The sequence below is a fragment of the Candida albicans genome, chromosome 1 (assembly GCF_000182965.3).
Source record: "Candida albicans SC5314 chromosome 1, complete sequence".
Classification (NCBI taxonomy): domain Eukaryota; kingdom Fungi; phylum Ascomycota; class Pichiomycetes; order Serinales; family Debaryomycetaceae; genus Candida; species Candida albicans.
In genome coordinates this window covers 2,088,673-2,108,623 of record NC_032089.1, presented here as the reverse complement: position 1 = coordinate 2,108,623, position 19,951 = coordinate 2,088,673, and the positions used below count along the sequence as shown (strand labels likewise).

At 33.8% G+C, this 19,951-nt stretch overlaps 10 protein-coding genes and 1 non-coding gene across 11 annotated transcripts; 4 read left to right on the top strand and 7 right to left on the bottom strand. All coding sequences in view use genetic code 12, as the record gives it.

Annotated features, from left to right (window-relative positions):
- Positions 1 to 46: 46 nt before the first annotated feature.
- On the bottom strand, positions 47 to 1,669 carry CAALFM_C109570WA (uncharacterized protein; the record flags this gene model as incomplete). Its single annotated transcript, XM_718413.1, has 1 exon — positions 47 to 1,669. The coding sequence occupies one exon, from the start codon at positions 1,667 to 1,669 to the stop codon at positions 47 to 49; it is 1,623 nt and encodes a 540-aa protein (XP_723506.1).
- A 1,207-nt stretch (positions 1,670 to 2,876) lies between these two features.
- On the top strand, positions 2,877 to 2,945 carry CAALFM_C109560CA. Its single transcript, XR_002086368.1, has one exon. It is a non-coding gene; the product is annotated as an uncharacterized ncRNA (small nucleolar RNA).
- A 1,101-nt stretch (positions 2,946 to 4,046) lies between these two features.
- On the bottom strand, positions 4,047 to 4,403 carry CAALFM_C109550WA (uncharacterized protein; the record flags this gene model as incomplete). Its single annotated transcript, XM_718412.1, has 1 exon — positions 4,047 to 4,403. The coding sequence occupies one exon, from the start codon at positions 4,401 to 4,403 to the stop codon at positions 4,047 to 4,049; it is 357 nt and encodes a 118-aa protein (XP_723505.1).
- A 67-nt stretch (positions 4,404 to 4,470) lies between these two features.
- Positions 4,471 to 6,051, bottom strand: CAALFM_C109540WA (uncharacterized protein; the record flags this gene model as incomplete). Its single annotated transcript, XM_718411.2, has 1 exon — positions 4,471 to 6,051. The coding sequence occupies one exon, from the start codon at positions 6,049 to 6,051 to the stop codon at positions 4,471 to 4,473; it is 1,581 nt and encodes a 526-aa protein (XP_723504.2).
- A 5,066-nt stretch (positions 6,052 to 11,117) lies between these two features.
- RAM2 (bifunctional protein farnesyltransferase/protein geranylgeranyltransferase) lies at positions 11,118 to 12,038 on the bottom strand (the record flags this gene model as incomplete). Its single annotated transcript, XM_718410.2, has 1 exon — positions 11,118 to 12,038. One exon carries the CDS (start codon positions 12,036 to 12,038, stop codon positions 11,118 to 11,120), a length of 921 nt encoding a protein of 306 aa, XP_723503.2.
- Positions 12,039 to 12,644: 606 nt separating this feature from the next.
- On the top strand, positions 12,645 to 13,994 carry CAALFM_C109520CA (uncharacterized protein; the record flags this gene model as incomplete). Its single annotated transcript, XM_718409.1, has 1 exon — positions 12,645 to 13,994. The coding sequence occupies one exon, from the start codon at positions 12,645 to 12,647 to the stop codon at positions 13,992 to 13,994; it is 1,350 nt and encodes a 449-aa protein (XP_723502.1).
- A 59-nt stretch (positions 13,995 to 14,053) lies between these two features.
- YTM1 (Ytm1p) lies at positions 14,054 to 15,454 on the bottom strand (the record flags this gene model as incomplete). The annotated part of the gene is made up of 1 exon (XM_718408.2): positions 14,054 to 15,454. One exon carries the CDS (start codon positions 15,452 to 15,454, stop codon positions 14,054 to 14,056), a length of 1,401 nt encoding a protein of 466 aa, XP_723501.1.
- A 232-nt stretch (positions 15,455 to 15,686) lies between these two features.
- Positions 15,687 to 16,022, bottom strand: CAALFM_C109500WA (uncharacterized protein; the record flags this gene model as incomplete). Its single annotated transcript, XM_718407.1, has 1 exon — positions 15,687 to 16,022. The coding sequence occupies one exon, from the start codon at positions 16,020 to 16,022 to the stop codon at positions 15,687 to 15,689; it is 336 nt and encodes a 111-aa protein (XP_723500.1).
- Positions 16,023 to 16,665: 643 nt separating this feature from the next.
- On the top strand, positions 16,666 to 18,258 carry GUA1 (GMP synthase (glutamine-hydrolyzing); the record flags this gene model as incomplete). The annotated part of the gene is made up of 1 exon (XM_718406.2): positions 16,666 to 18,258. The coding sequence occupies one exon, from the start codon at positions 16,666 to 16,668 to the stop codon at positions 18,256 to 18,258; it is 1,593 nt and encodes a 530-aa protein (XP_723499.1).
- Positions 18,259 to 18,310: 52 nt separating this feature from the next.
- Positions 18,311 to 18,718, bottom strand: PPT2 (holo-[acyl-carrier-protein] synthase; the record flags this gene model as incomplete). Its single annotated transcript, XM_718405.1, has 1 exon — positions 18,311 to 18,718. One exon carries the CDS (start codon positions 18,716 to 18,718, stop codon positions 18,311 to 18,313), a length of 408 nt encoding a protein of 135 aa, XP_723498.1.
- A 180-nt stretch (positions 18,719 to 18,898) lies between these two features.
- On the top strand, positions 18,899 to 19,885 carry CAALFM_C109470CA (uncharacterized protein; the record flags this gene model as incomplete). Its single annotated transcript, XM_718404.2, has 1 exon — positions 18,899 to 19,885. One exon carries the CDS (start codon positions 18,899 to 18,901, stop codon positions 19,883 to 19,885), a length of 987 nt encoding a protein of 328 aa, XP_723497.1.
- Between the last annotated feature and the right edge of the window lie 66 nt (positions 19,886 to 19,951).

The window sequence follows — 19,951 nt, the reverse complement described above, 5'->3', positions numbered from 1 at the left end:
AATTCTAACTTTAAAAGTGATTTAATTTTAAATACATATATACAAGTTAACTTACCATAAAACTAACATTTCTATAAAAATCCAACATTGGATTCTCTCCTGTTTTTGTAGTGGTTATGTCGGTGTCAGCCCACTGTTCGAGGAAATCATGGTGCGATTCCACTCGAGGAACTCTTGATGTGACCTGTTTGTACATTTCGCTTGCTATGTTAAAGTCAGTAGCAAACATGATATCAAAGTATCCTTGGTGAACCATATAAGTTGATACGTCGACCATTCGATTCTGTAAAACTGTCTGTACTACAGGACCATTGAAACAACCAGGAATGGTTTTTGGCAAATAATTGAAATCTGACGAAATCAAGGAGTGGTTAGGGAATCGATGCTTTAAAATCTGGAAAAATTGTAATAATCTAGTAGGGATGAATTCTCCTGGTGTCAAATTACTATCGTATGGCAATATCGTGTTTTTCAATTTCAATTTGGCCGATGAATGTAATAATGGGTGAACATCATCACTATAGAAACTTTTCAACGCTGACAAGTACCCACCAACACTTGAAGATTGTTTCAAGACCGAATATTTACTATTTTCTCTTAAATTCAAATATGCATTCGAGTAATAACTCAATTCAGGTGTGAAAAACTCAAAAAAATCGCCGTTTTCATCAATAACCACTTTCCCTTCGTATGGTTTACCAGAGTCGTTATCGTATCGTATTAAGTCATGAGAAAAATTGTCAAACACTTCCAATGCTATGAAAAAACAAGGATCATCAACAACTTTTTTCCATTCAAATATCGATTTATTGAAAATTTCCAATTTAGAAGAATCTAATCCCTGAGAAGTCAATTTGTTATCCAATGCATTTTTCATTTGCTTACTGGCCAACTGACTTGAAATTTCAATAATTTTATATTGCGTTTTTTCGTAAATTTCAGGTTGATGTTTTCGTATGTAATTCAATATATCACACATCAAAGTCCCGTTACCACCGCCCATTTCATAGATTATTAAATCGTTATAAGGATAAACATTTAGCTTATAATTAACAAGAATGTATCTTGCCAAAGCTTCTCCATAATACGGATGAAACAATTCAGTCGGTGTATGCCATAATTGTAACGATTTTCTATATTTAGGAGCAACTTGACTATCTTGTTGTTGGATTGCATGCGCCATGGAAGCAAATTTTGAAGAAGAGTTGGGCGCTGGCAACGCCGGAGGTGTTATCACGTCGTATCTTTCATATGATTTATGCCAGGTATCCATAAATTCGTCAATATCTTCAATATTATTATAATCAAACGGTTTTTCTGGTTGAAAGATTTCCACTTGTTGTGAAAAATACCCATACTTCGGATGATATAATGAATCTTCAATGAAATCACCTGTGGTCATTTTCACTCGAGAAGGTCGATGGCTAAGTCTAGCTAGTTTTGTTGAATTTGTCATGGGATACGAATTATAAACCGTGTCTGGTGTTTGATCAAATGGAAAATTTGTTGCATAACGATAGATTGATTGTAATGGATTGAGTTTTTTCGTCGTAGATGGTACTTTAAATGCAAATGTATCGGGTCTTATGGAATACTCATGATGGAATTCAGTTTTTTCTATAAATTTTGGTTTCGGTTTTCCTTTGAATAGGTATCGTTTAAAGATCATTTATAGGTAAATGGTTTCCACCTCATTGGCTGTTTATTTGTAGTTTGTTTAGTTGGTATAAAGTTTTTTTTTTCTTGTCCCTTAGTAACATAAATGTTAGTCAGCACCTGTATATAGGGGGGCACAAGTAAGTAAGCACTACTAATATTGGTGACAAAGATGTGGGTTTTCACGCCCACTTTTATCAAGCTCCGCTAGACTTTTATACTAATTTGCACTATTGTAAAGTATTTGTTAGAAGAATTTGGCAGAACCGAGGAGAAATGGAAGTGATCTTTGCTAACTTTAATCCACTAGCACAGTAATAGTTCAATTGCGATCCACTAACCATGTACTAATTGTTAAATACATTAGCTTTCGTGAGGCATATCAAGCATTCTGACAAAAGTTAGTTAATAGCAATCCATAAATTCAATTCAACTGGTTGTTCAAAGTGTAGAAACAAGTGTGCATATTATCTCCTGCCGTCATGAATAATGTTAGACACATTGCAATTACTATACAGGTTTAGCAACCAATAAAAAAGAAAATATACTACTATGGGAACTGCGGAGTTATCAAAAGTAAAAATAATTCGTGATAATAAACCTGCCGATAAATTAAAGGATACAAGATAAACTAGATGCAAATAACACATGTTAATCCCGATTTAACTAAACTTCAAAGGAGGTGATTAATCTACATTGTTTATGCACCAGCAATCAATAATGCTAATATATGCCGTAACAAGGATAGACTTCTGGATTAGAGTCTAAAATCTATTACCAATTGTTCAAATTATTAGTTAGTTATTATCATCTATCCCTGAATTTCAATTTATTCAATTGCTGCTTGTCTTCCTGGTTCAACAATGGCCAAAATTTAGTCATTGCAAAGTATAAGCTAAAAGCTGCAGGGATGAGAATAAATGAAATATTAGTCAATTGTGGATACAGTTCCCATGTAGAGAGTATAAATGCCAGGAAATAGTGGTTTTCTTGCTCTTGCATTAGATAAGGGAGAGGCCAGCAGCAATTATTTTAGTTATTTAGGGCTATAGATTCTCAATACAGCTAGAATTGGAAATTCACCCACGACCATTTTTTTTTTGACTAAACCTACACGCACCCACCAAATCAATTTTTGTAGTATAAATAGTTTTCTTCACTATGAAATTTTTTTTTTCTTTACTTTGTTTTTCCCTTCTTTTCTTTCTTTCTTTGATACGAAATTGCATTCTATTCACTGCACCATTTATATCAATGAATGAAGTGGAGGGGAAAAGAATGCTAGATCAAAGAAACAATCGAAGAACTCCTCATACTAAGTTTACTCTTTTATTTATATATATAGCATTCTTGGATTCTGGTTTTTCGATATATCTTACATAAATGAAAATGAAAATTTATTACTACTACTGCGATGAGCTTGAGTAGTGAAAAAAATTTTTTTTTTCATTTTTTTGAAGCCATTTACACTAATAGGTCAAAAAAAAGAAACACAAAAAATGATTTAAAAAACCCACCACACTTTAACTTTGTTAAAAAAGTATAATTAGTTAATACTTATTGCATCAAGCTTGGATATAAACTCTACTAATACATATCTGGATGGGAACCAGAAACTGAATCCGGAAATACTCTAATTTAAAGAACCACAATTTCTTGTTGTTGATTGGATGGTGTAATCTACCATAAGCTTTACGGCTAAATACAACCCCACCTGCACATAATTTCTCCTATTTATTATTCATTCCGAAAGTCTGCATTACTACGGGTGGGTTTTCGACATACACTGCAACAATATGTTGCTTGGTGTGTCTAAGAGTATGAGACGAGACATGTCTTGAAGACAAGTATTACAGTCTCTATCTAATATTGTCATCATCAATCGTCGTAATTGTCTTGTATTGCTAATTCATGATATATCTTCAAAGAGTCCTGATTATAAGGGGGCGGTCATTGAGACCAACCACTTTTTATAATTTAGTCAAATATTTTTGGAATTCCATGAACAACAACATTATTTATTTCTCAATGTTTAATCCGTGCAGAGTGGTTATCAGTGATGATGGTTATATGTTTTAGTGTAGATAAATTAGTTAACTAGATTAGTTCTATAACTAATGTTGCATATTCATCGACCAGACAGGCGGGACAAATAAATTATTTACTAATTGACTCACGGATTAACCAGAATAAGACTTGGCCCGGACCTAAAAGAATAATAAATCAAAACAAAAAATAACCACCACACACACACAAAGATTGAGGCAAGGTTTCAGGCGGTCTGGATCTCTAGAAATAATAATAAAGTGTCCTCTCCCCCCCCTAAACCTCCATCATGCTGTGATTGGGGAACATCCAGGCACCTCCATTCCCCAGTTCCTCCTTTTTTTTTATTGTAATTTTTGACTACAGTGAATTGCCATAAAATTATGACTGACATGAAAATGTTGGATATATTTTAAATCTGTAATAATAATAAAAAAAACTCTATAAACCTTTACATAATAAAAAGACAAATGAATGTGAAAAATTAAATGAATGAATGAATGGAAACCGATACCCCCATAAAATATAATAATAATAATAATAACAATAATAGTTGAACACCAAGTTGGATAAAAAAAAAGACTCTCATAAAACAAAACAAAAACAATACAAAAATAACTTTGGAACAATTTCATCAAATAAACATCATGGTGGTGGATATATATCCACCTTTGTAAATCATCAAAATAAAAGGCAATCATAAACGTAAAAACAAAACAAAATAACTGTCATTAATGTGTAGAAAAAAACACCAGTCTTTATAAACTTTTAAAATTCTGTGAATGAAACACATCTACTTTCTAAAACTTTTAAACTTGGACTAACCATTGGTTCTCTGCTATCGTTACCTGCTAATGACTTTGTAATAGAGTTCTGTTTAGAATGAGTAGCAGTGGTCGAGCCACTCTTTGATAGGTTAGTAGGAGTATTATTCCCCAATACTGAACAGGAAAACTCACGATTTAAACGTTCTTCAATTTTCAATAATGAAGTATCAATTTGACAACGAGACGAATCTTGCTGCAATTGTAAATTGTTTAAATCGTGATTAGAACACCAACCACTTGCTTGTAATTTTTCCTTTGTTTTCTGGAAAACATCATCTAAAGCTGTTCGTTGTTGAATCAAATATTGCAGGTAATTCAATAAATCTTCAACTGTAATCAATTCTTCAATTGAATTAACTGTTTGTGAAGTCAATGAGTCGAAATAAGATTGTTCAATCTTGGATAATGTCCGTTTGGTGCAATCTAAATCTTCACCAATGGTTATAACAGGAGAAGTAGTAACTGGAGGAGTCACAGGAGTAAATATTGTTGTTCCTTGACTCGACGCACGAGCTCGTTCAAACTTAGAAGAGAAGGATGAATCGGCTGATGTTGACGACGAGACAGAATGCAGTGGCTGTGGTGGCTTAACAACTTGTATAGGACTCAAAATTGGACGTAATGGAATAGGGTTGGCTGGACTAGTGGTGGTGGTGGTGGTGTTGGCATAGAACTTGGCACCGGTAGGGGTGGAACAACTACTGCTGTTATTGCTACTAGTGATTGAAGTGAGGGATAGCTTTCTAATCCCGTTTTTCAATCTTTTTAACGGACTAGTTTTCTCATTCCCTGTGGATGTTGTAGTTGTGTTAGTTGTTGGAGGTGGTAGTGTTGTTACATTGTTCGTAGTCCCACCATTAGAACTGGTTGAAAAATCGTTGATACCATTTTTAGAAACACTTGGGAAAACGTGCAAATTGGTTTGGTTCAATAACAAATTTGGAGAATTCAAAGCCGAGTTGGAAAATGTCGATTTTGAATGTTGATAAATTTGGTTAAACTCTCCCAAATTGAAGCTTTCATGTGAAGTATTATCTGAACCAGTGGAAACACTGTCATCACAACCATTGGACGTAAATGAATTCACTGCAACTGGTGTAGTCGTAATTAGATCTTCAAGTGCACCAGGTAGTGGTGGCAATAGAATCTCCGTCGTAATTTTGGAGGCTGAATTTTTTCGCGAACCTCTGGTGACTCTCTCATCGTCGTCGTCGTCATCATCTTCATCTTCTTCTTCGTTGTCATGATCATTTTCATTGTCAAGTTCTTGCTGTTGTGACTGGATCTCAGGATGTGGTAGTCTTTCATTATCTGTAGTAAGAGAAGCTGGTGTTTGAGTCAATGATGCTGATGATGTCTTTCTTGAAATGGTTTTCGATAAACTAACGATACTTGATTGTCGTGATGATATACTGGTATGCTTTTGTTGGATCTGTTGTTTAAGTTGCTGACTTAGATTTGATAGATTGTTTTCGTTCTCTGCTTCTTCGAGAACTATACCTAGTCCTCCATAATCGTTCATTGTATTTACTAATGGTTCTCTAATAGATATCAAAGAGTCTGAGTAATTATGGAACTAATTGTTTGAATGTTTTATATCGAATTTTTAAAAAAAACGTAACTAAAATATGAATCTTGATTGACTGTGTGAATCTTGTAGATTTTCCTTTTTATAATTCTTTCTTTCTTTTTTTTTTCAGTTTAGTAATATGTTAGTGGATTGGCAAATAAACGTCTTTTTTTTTTAGGGGCAAGGAATAGTTGACTGATATATGCTAAGTGATCCCAAATAGAAAATATAGAAAAAAAAGAAAAGAAGGTCTAGTAATGAATAATATAAATATAAAGATAAGTATCTGTAAGATTAAGTTGTCTTTTTCTTTTCCAAAATTTTTTTTTTGTAATTTTTGCTTTCTTTATATATTATATTATAATATATATTAAGAAGTTGTTAATGTATGTAATATAATATATTATTGTAATTATTGTGTTCCCATTATTTTTCTTTTTTTTTTTGCTTTTTAGGAAAACTAAAAAAAACAAAATTGAAAATCTTTAATTATTTTCGTCTGAAATATTTTCCTGTATATTATCAACAACAACCAAGTTTGTTCTATTTTTTTCTATTTTCTATTTTTTTTTTTCACAATTTTGCCACTTTAATGCTAAACTTCCATTCTTTGAAGTTCCCGCTGTACACTAAACAGTATCAACTCCCCCTACAATGGCATGATTTCTATATACGTTATATTGAAAAAATACGTACAGAATAATAAGTAAGACAGTATAACAGGGGGAGATCTAGAATTCAGATTGCAAGGATGTTGGCAATTTAAGCCGTCCACTACACAAATTTGAGATAATACAGAAATAGGGGGGGGGAGAAAACGAAAAGTTCTAGGTTTGAAGCAATAACTTAGAACAAGGTGGAGGGGGGAGGAGCGAAGGAAAAATGCATAATTGTGGTTGTAGTTATTTGTTATTATATCTTATTCTGATTAGGAAAACAAGAAACAAATGAAAAACTTTATTGTCTTGTTCCATAAGTTGTTGATTACTTACTGGATTGAGAACAATTGATAATATTAACTACTCCCCAACTCAGTAAATGTGGTATCAATTAATCAAAATAATAAATTAAGATTTTTTAATAAATTGACTGGTCGTGTAAAAGATACACAGTTTTCACACTGAATCCCAACAATTAACCTATCCACACACTACGACAACACAACTCAAAACATCAAACCACATAATAATAATCTTGCATCGCAGGTGAGACTTTCTCACCGATTTGTTGTTTTTTTTGACATCTAGGGAACGACCCTTTGCCATTTAGTAATACAACAATACTATTTAGTCCACCATGCATGAGACAATTAACCGTTCAAAACACTTTCTTACCAGGACTATTGTTGGGCGTACTTACTATATGTTTACAAACCTATTGGTGGATTTAAATACACAAAACTTTAGGAAGTGTTACACAAAAACAGATAATTAGCTGTTCAAGTTTATTTTTTTGTCTATTACGTCCAACTAGACAAGTTAAACCGAATTTTTAGTCCTTTGGAGGTTCAAGCTCCATATCAGTTCCGAAAAAGTTGCTATTAGTATTGGTTTAAATCAAACCATAATTTTGTAAAAGATGAGACATCATTTGCTGGTTTCTAATGCCGATAAATTTCTTGTCGTCTCCCAATTGGTTCAGAGATTTGAATAATGCAGGTTCTAAAGGGGATATGTTTCAAATTTTGGTGATTTTTATTTTACGGTGATGATTTTTATACATCCCTGTGATAAGTTTCTTTGCTATTGTCAAGTGCACTAGCAAAAACAACTCTTATCTTTTATCCTTCTTTTTAAAAAAATAGGGGTTGGTGGGACCAAAGTTGGAAAAGTTTAAATTGATTAGTTATTTGTTCATAGTTGCGAAAATAAAAATAAAGTACTAGAAAGATACAGGGCTATTAATCCGTATAAATAGTTAGAAGAATATGGCACCCATAACCTCGTATATATAACAAAAACCTTCTCATGCCATGGCTTGAGAACCGTTTCTGTTTGAATTGAAATTGGAGGCTTCACAATAATTTAATTACTTTTGATGATTGCAACAAACATGGCGAAAAAGAACGTATATTAACGAGGAAAAAACCATAGATGTGATTAATATGAGCATCAATTAAATAACTTTGTAACTCTAAGTTGGACAAAAAATGAATTTTGAACCAGCATAATACCGATTGAAAATAATAGGAGAGGATGACTATTATTATATTGTCAATACCCTCTCACCAGAGCTGCGTTGCCACGATATCTTTGTGCTTCCGATACTACGTAGACAGGCATCTATTAGGTTGGTAGGCAGCACCTTGAAGGATGAGATCAAAAAAAAAGCGAATCCGCGCGATACATAGAAAATTTGATGAAATTATAAAATCGAGGCAGGCACTATACATAAAGATCTCATGCCCAGCCTTAACTAAACAATTTATCACTTTACGACGAAGGCTTTTGACAAATGATTGTTGTTTATCTATACAAATGTAAAGAATTGTTCTCTCGAGGCTCAATTAAAACATATTGTCGATAAGGAAACCAATTCACCAAGCAAACAAAGGAATAGCTCATTGGTTGAATCTATCAAGTACCCTTTTTATAACGTCAACTTGTCAGTTTACGGGCATGGTTCTAGATTTGCGATAGTTACACTAACATAGCTCGTTTTTACTCAATTTTAGTTTGTTGATGTTTGTGACACATTGACAACAACAAAGGGGAACCAAATAAAGTGCACATGATACAACGTTTTATTATGTATATACCTGCCAGGGAAAAAAATAAGGCATAAAAAAAAGACTCTGAAATATTTATTTTATGCCTGTATTTTAGTCACTGTAGTTAGTTTTAGGTGGTTGCTGATGCTGTAAATGTGAATCAACGACTCGAAGAAACCATTTGTGAAGAAAAGAAAATTATAAAAATAAGAATGTAAAAAAAAAAGGAGAAGATTTTTCAACTTAAAGGTCAAACGACCATTAGCCTAATTGAGTGAATAAAAAAACTAACTCAGCAATTTCAGTAATTCTAAGATTTACTACCACCACCGTATCTTTTTCATTTTTTTGATTTTGTTCAATTAAATTGAAATTTAGTTATAGTGACAATCTGACTTCATTGGAATTGCGTTTGTGCATTTGTATTACTTTTTGTCCCCTTTCAACAACAATAACAACTAACTAACTAACTCACCAATAATACTCCTACTAAATTGATGAAAACAATAAAACGGGTATGCTCCAGAATGTTGGTTTGACAACTTTAATCATTATCTACAACACAAAGAACTGACCTACCAATAACTTCATTCTTCTTGTAAAATTAATTCTATTATAATTCAGGTCTTAGTCGACGCAAAATACCATGTTGCAATTGTCCGTAAACAATTATACAACAATTTAACCAATGCAACATCAATTGAAATCAAGAATTCAACACTTGAACATTTTTCTTGTTTTCAGATCTCGTCAAAACACCAGTCAATAAAGCTTGGAAAGTTTTAGCACAACCATCAAAGTAGAAAGCCTAACTTATAGGTTCGAATTACGTGAATTTTGGTTTCACTAATCACGCCCCAAAAAAATTCAAAAAAGCTTAGTATGTAACATTTATTGCAAATTTTTTATTGTTCGTCATAAATGATAATTAGTAAATGAGGTTACAGAATAGTTATGTTTTAATTCATAACCAATTCTACTATTTTTTTTATATTATAACCTCGGATAACACAAACAAAAAAAAAAGTACTACTACCAATTAATGTTTAGTAGATTCTACACAAACTTGATAATGCGGGAGTTATTTTTTTTTGAAGCCACTTTATTTTCAGCCGACTTATCTAGCTACGAGACAGAACAATACTTAGCACTAATTCTTAAAATTCCATACTATTTCTATCATTCAAAATGCATTTTAACAATCAATTGTCAAATGTGAATGCAACAAAGTCCTGAATTTATAAAAAAAAGTAGATCATTGATGCAAAAAGTGAATTCTTTGGAAAGCTTTACTTTGAACCGAAAGGAGAAGGCAAGTCGTGCAACAAGTTATTATTTCGTGTACAGTATCCAATTTTGGTTTTTCGACACTAGGTCTAGACTCCAGAAACAAAGTCCTAATAAGAAAGGTGTTCAAAAACAATTTAATTTTAGTAAAAAAACACAACCTGCATTTCGCAATTTATGACCAAATTGAGTTAGCTAATTATAGGGCATCAACAATAATATCCAGCCTCACACAAATCAGAAACAGTCATATAACAACTCGAATGCAAATATCAAGACTATGTTATGATAAGAGTAGTTGGGCCAATAAGATAAAACAGAAAAAGAAAATTTTATATTCTTTAAATCTTTGGGTGACAGATCAGCTCCAATTCTCTTGAAATTGGCACAAATACTTCGTCTTTTTTCATTCATCAGTATATCACGTGTAGAATTGATGCTGATATTCAAAAATTACCCCTAAAGTTGCTTATCAACGCAACTTAAGATTTCATACAAGTCGATAACGAATCTGAATTTCAGCTTGCTCTTAGATTAAACAAAATGGTAGATTCAATCAATTAGATAACGCCAAATAACATTTGATGTTTTGCGGCAATATTTGGATGGTGTCAACTAGGAGAAAATTGATTCCCCGCCATATCTCATAAGCCTCTAGCTGTCCACTTTTCTAAATAATTGATATGGATCACCACATTGGGGTCTAAATGAAACAACGTAACCCGAAAACGTGTCAAATTCGGAATTCGTATGTATAATTCAAACAATACAAGAAATATGGAGAAAGCAGATACACACATACACACTCAAAGAGCTTGGTAGAATAACAATAACTTGATATAATACGTACTATTCATACACAATTACTTAATTGATTTGCAATCATTCCTAAAAAAATTCTCTTTTATTTTTTTTTTAATTGGTAATATCGGTGGTATACAATGATTTACCTAGTTAAACAATTGAAAACAAGAAAGTATAAAATTTCTTCATTTATTTTGCTTACCCTCTACCTTGGTAATTACACCGATGTGAGTTTGGAAATCTGATAATCCCAGAAATTGGATCTAATTGGATCATATTTAGATTTCAACAAATCATAAACAGTTCTAGACTCATTGTATTTCTTTTGTTGTGTGTATATTTTTGCCAATGTCTCCAAAGCAAATGAACTCGTCACTTGATCTTTTTCCAAATCAACAAATTGCAAACTAAACTCTTCTAATTGAGTAATTGATCGATCAAACCGTTCATGAATCCCCAATAAATAATTCCAAGTACTTGGATTCTGTGGACATTTAACAATCTTATCTTTAACATAATTTAGCTCCTCATCAATTGTATTATCGGTGGCCAAATGTTTCTTACTAAACAATAGAAAGAATCGATGAGACCAAGCACTATTATTTTTCAAATCAGTATCGATGACTTTATCAACAAACGATAATTCTTTTGCGTCATTATGTAAATCAAACGTATCAACCAACCACTTACGATACGACCAAACATGATGGTTCTTGGGGTCTGAACTTAACATTGCTTCTAATATAGGGAATTCTCGATATGGGTCAAAGTCATTATTATTCAATTCCATAATTTGACCAATAATTAATTGTCGATAATTCCAAATCTGATAGTTTTTTTCATTGTCCAAAGCAATTTCTTCACACCAATCCAATTCATCATAAAGGTTTCTATTGGGTAAGTTTTTCAAAATATTAAATCGATAGATCCAAATTGTATAATGTGAAGCTAGTTCGTTAATGCCCAATTCAGTGATATGTAAAGCACGTTCAGAATACTCTTCAGCTTTCATAAGTGCAAGTAATAACCCCATAATTTGTTTGTAATCTTCGTCATACAAAATTTGACATATTTGAGGCTCTTCAGTGTTTATATCGACAGGAGTAATGTCAGAATAGTCATATTTGGAGTCTGTCATAATGGTTGAGTTGGTGGAATGAATGTCTAGCTTTCGTGATCAAAAAAATTTCTTCAAAGTATATGGGATGAATGCAAATTCTATATTATTTATACTATCAGATGGTATTGGTTTGTTTGAAAAGTTCATGATAATTTCCGTTTATGTAATTGACAATTGAAAAGTGCGGTTCTATGAAAAAATATCGTGTGCTACTACAAAAACCTTATTGTATTCTTGTTTCCGCCATACCACATAAGATTATGAAGAGAAAGTGGTTTAATGGTTTCAATGGTGGAGTTTTCCAATAAATATATCATTTAAATTGATTTTCAGAAAGCCTGAAGTTATACCATACTGTACATAATGGAAAACATACTCTAACACCCCACTGTTATTCTTTTGTAAGCAGATTATCTTCTCCGAGAAAAAAAAACGAACCATCTCTTCCTTCCTCCCTTTCCTCACAATGGAAGGTGATGGAACGATTGTCGATTAAAGCACATTTGCAGTTTTCTTATTTCCACCATTTTTTACACCTCCTCCCATACCACAGCAATCTTTCCCGTTTCCTCCGTAATTTGGGGTAATATTTAATTCCCACTATTTCACCTTTCTTCTTGAATAATGTTACTGGATGTTCAACTTATATCAACAACAGTCCCTCTTTGTATAATTGTCTACTACCTACTATCTTTGGTCTATCAGAAATCACAAGTCCCTATATTAGTTTCAACATTTATTTTCACAAACATGATTTCTCGTACAAGCATGTTCAGATCAATCGTTGAAAATGCTCAACTGACATTGAAACAACAAATCACCAATATCCCTAAATCCGCGGGCACCAATTATCAAAATTTCGTCAACTTGAATGATGTTCAAAAACGTGAGGTTTTAACGGCAATTCAATCTTTGAAAAGCTATGAAACCAGTTCCAAAGCTCAAAACGACCGGAGAAGAAAACTATTCCAACGCATGTCATACAAACAGCAGAAAGCATGTAAAGATATTGGATATTTGAAAAAATTGGATAAAATCGATAATGCTATCAGTGCCAATTACAAATTTGTTGATGATGTTGCTGACCATGCTATCGCTAAATATGGAATTTCGTTAAAAGATTTCGATTTATTAAATTCAGAAAAGAAAAATGCAAGTACAACATCTGCTTCCAATTATCGAGTAATTGAAGCTTTAGGTCATTATACTCGTGATTGGCATCCAGAAAATATTGGATTGGAATTATTACCCATGTACGAATATGTTGCCCTGCAACTCTCGGCGTTGATCCCTTATGATGCCAAAAAAGATACTTGTTTGGTTTTCCCAGGATCTGGATTAGGTAGATTAGCCCACGCATTTGCTAAATGGGATTTTGGTGCTGTTCATTCGATTGAATATTCCGGGTTGATGAATGCTTTTGTTGATTTCAACTATACCAAATCAGACAAAAATTATACATTGTACCCGTTTGTTCATACTTGTTCTGATTTTTACAGCACCGAATCTCAATTGAGAACTTTTGAATTTAAACCTCTAGGTGAAATCCCAGAAACGTTGCATATACATAATCAAGATTTTAGACATTTCAAAATCCCCAATAGAGATTCATATAAGAACATTGTGGTGGTAACCGCATTTTTCATTGACACGGCTGAGAATTTGTTGGATTATTTGGATGTTATAAAGAATTTGACATTACCATCAGGTAACGTAGAACGTGGTTATTGGATAAATGTTGGTCCATTGAAATACGGTACTGCAGCTCAAGTGGAATTAAACGCTGATGAATTGAAAGACCTTCGCAAGAATTTAGGATGGAAAGATTATAACTCAGTGTACACAATTTACGACAAATTGTCGGCAGGTGACAAGACCGGACTTGTTGGGTATTTGACAGATAAAGAAAGTATGTGGCAAGGTTACTATGGACTTAACATGTTTGCCAGTGGTAGAGAGGAAAATAAGTTTTAATTAGTAATAATACTCCATGAATGTATGTATTTATATATAAATTCCAAGCTAGATATATTCTATTTGGCTATATCGGATCCTTTGTTGATTTGAAGCTTTTTGTCTTCACCTCCGCTTATAATACCGATACGATCATCCCAGCAAACATCAAATATTTTAGCATTGGTTGACCCATCTTGTCTTGTTATTGTGTACAAAGATTTCTCCGCTCTAACGTCCCAAACTTTGACAGTACCATCATGAGAGGATGAAGCAAACATATTCTGATTATGAGGAGAAGCAGTCAAGCCAACGACAAAGTTTGTATGTCCCACTAACTTGCTAATTGTTTGATCACTGGTGGTAGTTACTCTTGGATCATGCAAATTTATATGACGAGCAGAAGAACCACTAGCAATAAGGTTAACCTGTGGCAATTGCAACACTGATAATAATGAATAACCAGTGGTTCTAGTGTCAACACATCTTGAAGTGACCAAATCCCAGGTTTTGATTGTATGATCTTGAGAAACGGAGTACCCCACTGTAGAATCTTTAGCATCAAATATGACTCCTTCTACAGGTTCCAGATGCCCTTGCAACAATGATAATGGGGCACGACGTCTAATTGTAGCATCTTGGACAGCCATTTTTCTTCTTTTTTTAGACGATGAAGAAACAACATTAGAATCATATTCCAATGGTTGGATAGATGTCATTTCTTTGTAGTTGGTGGACCAAAACCCAATATTTTGATCATACCCGGCAGATAAAATTCTATTTGTTTGTGTATCCACAGCTAAATCCACAACTGGCGCTTTATGGCCCTCTAAAAGTGCCAAGGTTTTACCATCCTCGATTTCTTCTTCATCTTCGTCTATTATTTCCTCGTATGAAGTCTTCCATAATCTAACTTGTCTATCGTTACCTGCAGAGACAATTCTTGTTGGTGATATCCATTTCACAGCCTTAACAGGAGCAGAATGACCAACATATTGTTTTTCAACTTTCCCTGACATGTTATAGGTACGAACGATCCCATCGTATGACCCTGACAAAATTTTTGGCTGTGATATAGATAATTGAGAGGACATGACTATTTTGGTGGTCGGGTTAATTGAATCTATAGAAGATATCCAGTCATCATTATTAAAAGAAGCCAAAAATGAAGGTGGTAAAATTGCTCTTGTATATTCCAATGTAAGAAACGCTTCATTAGATAACCCATTTTTCGTCAAGTAATCTTCAATTGAAGTACGCAACAACACACCATCTATAAGGAAATCAAATGGGATAGGAGCTTTTGTTTCATCTTCACCTTTAAAGTTTCCCAAAAGATGATTAACCACTTCTGATAACCCAAATCTTTTAAGAGTGACAGGCACATAGAGAGGAGTATCAGCAACTTGTAATGACTCGTCTTCTTCATTTGTGAAGAACTTTATCTTTATTTGGTTTTTATTCTCCCCTGTTGATGACATTTTTCAGTTGGAGTTATTGGTAGGCAGTAGGATTATGAAGAGGTGTTATTGGGAAAAAATATGAAAAAAAAAAATATATATACATCTTCTCGATGCCTGGTTCTCTCATCGCACTATATTTTTTTTTTTCTGCTCATAAATTTTTTTGCACCACGCATTCTGGTTTGTTTGATGTAATTACAGAAATCATAAATCAATTTTTTATTCTTTGACATTCTTAACTATTTAAAACCTAAAAATTGATCCTGAAGTCCATTCTTGATTTTGGTGAACGTAAGCCTCTTTTTAAGCCAGACACAGAAACTCTTCTACTAGCACGACTAATATAATTTGCTAGTTTGAAACCTCTGTTTGCTCGTTTTACGATATTCAAATCATTTCTTGATTTAACTAATCGAGTAGAAAACCTCAGTCGACGAATTTTGGAGATAGAATAATGGTTTGCTTGGATTCTGGAAAATACACCATAATCGGAAATATACCCTTTGGAGAATAAGTTTTTGATTGCTCTCTTGATTCTCTTCCATTTTCGTGCTCGAGTGATTCGTGGAGGTGGTAACGATCTCATGTGACAAACACTTTGATTAATAAGGACACAATCCGAAACGTTATCAAAGTTACAAATACTGATTTCAAAAACAATTCGAATTGATAATTGCGTGCTAGTTAAATAGGTAAGCAAGGAATTTTTTTGCCAAAATTATAACGACTTTACAGCAATACCATAAACGTAGAATGGTTGTTGGATTATAAGGTACATCACAAAATAATAACACTGTAACTAGAAGAGCTATTCAAAAAGTGAGCTTTAAGGAGCATTACTTCTGTCATTGTACAACCTACATAACATAAAACGAATCAGTGACCCTCAATATTGGCAACCCAAACAAAAGATTTGTTAGAAATATATTTGTTAGATAAGTAAACAGCCTTGCTACCAAATACATCAGAGTCAGAAATTTTTTTTCACTGTATTTACGAATCAAGTTTTTTATGTGAAAGAGATGATGATGATTATACTCATCGCTTTGAGATTTGTTACACTTTCCGTTGGAAAAAAAGAAAAAAAAGAGAAAATTTTTTGGTAAACTCTTAAGGATATAGTTATACCTTTTTCTTTCTTTCGGTGGTTTATTAATTAAACACCCCTACCCCCTCACTTTTTTGCTTGATTTTGAGATTAATTTTACAAGAAGGTATAATTTACAATAATGAGTGCCAATATTGACGATGTTCCTATTGAAGTTTCCAAAGTATTTGATACCATTTTGGTATTAGATTTTGGTTCTCAATATTCCCATTTAATTACCCGTCGTTTGAGAGAATTCAATGTTTACGCTGAAATGTTGCCATGCACTCAAAAGATTGCAGAATTATCTTGGAAACCAAAGGGTATAATTTTATCTGGTGGTCCATACTCAGTTTATGCTGAAGATGCCCCTCATGTCGATCATGATATTTTCAAATTGGGTGTTCCAATTTTGGGTATTTGTTATGGTATGCAAGAATTGGCTTGGATCAATGGTAAGGGTGTTGCTAGAGGTGACAAAAGAGAATATGGTCCAGCTACTTTGAATGTTGAAGATCCAGAATGTGCTTTGTTCAAGGGAGTTGATCACTCTCAAGTTTGGATGTCCCATGGTGATAAATTACATGCCTTGCCAACTGGTTTCAAAGTTGTCGCCACTTCAGACAACTCACCATTCTGTGGTATCTCCAATGAAAGTGAACATATTTACGGTATTCAATTCCATCCAGAAGTCACACATACTGTTCAAGGTAAGAAATTGTTGAAGAACTTTGCTGTTGATATTTGTCAAGCCAAAACCAACTGGAGTATGGAAAACTTTATTGACACTGAAATTGCTAGAATTAAGAAATTGGTCGGACCAACTGCTGAAGTCATTGGTGCTGTTTCTGGTGGTGTTGATTCTACTGTTGGTGCCAAAATTATGAAAGAAGCCATTGGTGATCGTTTCCATGCCATCTACGTTGACAATGGTGTTATGAGAAAGAATGAAACCGAAAGTGTCAAGAAAACTTTAGATGAAGGTTTAGGTATCAACTTAACTGTTGTTGATGCCGGTGATTTATTCTTGGGTAGATTGAAAGGTGTCACTGACCCAGAAAAGAAAAGAAAGATAATTGGTAATACATTTATCCATGTCTTTGAAGAAGAAGCTGCTAAGATTAAGCCACGTGACGGTTCAGAAATTGAATATCTTTTACAAGGTACTTTGTATCCCGATGTTATTGAATCGATTTCATTCAAAGGACCATCTCAAACTATCAAGACCCATCACAATGTCGGTGGTTTATTAGAAGATATGAAATTGAAATTAATCGAGCCATTGAGAGAATTGTTCAAAGATGAAGTCCGTCATTTGGGTGAATTATTGGGTGTTCCAGAAGATTTGGTCTGGAGACATCCTTTCCCAGGTCCAGGTTTGGCCATCAGAGTTTTGGGAGAAGTTACCAAAGAACAAGTTAAAATTGCTCGTGAAGCCGATGCTATCTTTATTGAAGAAATCAAGAAAGCTGGCTTATACAGACAAATCTCACAAGCTTTTGCTGCATTGTTACCGGTCAAATCTGTTGGTGTTATGGGTGATCAAAGAACTTATGAACAAGTTATTGCATTGAGAGCAATTGAAACCCTCGACTTTATGACTGCTGACTGGTTTATTTTTGAAGCTGCATTTTTGAAAAAAGTTGCTTCCAGAATTGTTAATGAGGTTGATGGTGTTGCTCGTGTCACTTATGATATCACCTCCAAACCTCCTGCTACAGTTGAATGGGAATAGACAACATTGTCATTGTACTATATTTATTCTATAGTTTATTATAAATTATACTTTAGATTTGATAAACCTTCTGACGAAGTACTGTAGCAATTACAAGAGAATCATCATGTGAGATACTAAGATGGAACTCTTCATCAGACAATTTGTATCGATCGTTCCAAATAAATGGCTTCCCATTGGAATCATGGAAGCGGTACCATTGGTTAAAGTTGAACTCTTTCTGTGAGTTTAAGTCCAATGTCTTGAATAATGCTTCCTTTGCTGCCCAAGATCCAGTAAGATATTGAGCTTGTCGTTGTGAGTGCATCTGCTGAAACAAAGGTAATTCGTGTTCTGGGTGAAGAATTCGCTTGGATAGCCTTGTTCCGAAAGACGTGCTTTTGGCTGTCAACAATCTTTCAAATCTGACAGAATTGACGATATCAACACCTATACCCAATACAGTGCCTACTTTTGGCATCACATGTAGTAGATATTAAGGTACAGAGAGCTACTAACTCGATGCTGGAAAAATTTCCCCGAGAAAGATTAACACTTTTACCACTTTTCCCACAAAAAAAAAATTATTCATAACTTCTGCTATGAGTCAAAATTGTAGAACCAACCAACCATCGAATTAGAATACTACATATAGACTAAAATGGCATCGTCAATACCAGGTCCAGTTTCTTTACCCCAGTCAAAATATGACTTAACCACTTACTGGGGAAGAGTGAAACATTGTGCTGAAATTTCTGATCCCACAATGTTGTTGAACACTACTCATGACATAGAAACTGCTAAAAGAATGGTTTGGGACTACAAAAATGGAGTGACTTCAAAAATGAGTCCAGAGCTTTGGAGAGCAAAGAAAGTTTTGGATTCTACTTTACATCCAGACACTGGTGAAACCGTGTTTTTGCCATTTAGAATGTCTTCTTGTGTTTTGTCCAACCTTGTTGTAACTGCAGGTATGTTGACACCAAACTTGGGAACAGCAGGCACTTTGTTTTGGCAGATTGCCAATCAGTCCTTGAATGTTGCAATTAACACTGCAAACGCCAATAAATCACATCCTTTAACAACTAAACAAATTGTCACTAATTATACATTGGCAGTTTCAGCCTCATGTTCCGTTGCCTTGGGATTAAATTCTTTGGTACCTAGATTAAAGTCATTAAAACCAAACACGAGAATGATTCTTGGTAGATTGGTCCCATTCGCAGCTGTTGTTTCAGCAGGTATTGTGAACGTATTTTTGATGAGGAGTGAAGAGTTGAAAAAGGGGATAACTGTGTTTGATAGAAAAGGAAATGAGGTTGGAACGTCTAAACAAGCAGCCTGGTATGCTGTAGGAGAAACTGCAGCAAGTAGAGTGATTAATGCTACCCCTATCATGGTCATTCCACCCTTGATTTTAGTGAAATTGCAGCAAAGTAGATTTTTGAAGAGTAAATCCAAAGGAGTTGAAACTTTGGTAAACATTGGGTTAATCTTTGCCACTTCATTAGTTGCTTTGCCTTTTGCATTGGCAGTTTTCCCACAAAGAAGAGTTTTAGCTGTGAACAAATTAGAAAGTAAGTTTCACGAGTTAAAGGACAAGGATGGTAACGATATCAAGGAATTAGAATTTAACAGAGGTATATAGAACTAGAACAACAAAAAACGAAAGTTGATTAGAACGTAAACAGAAAGGCGTCTTTATTGTTATTAT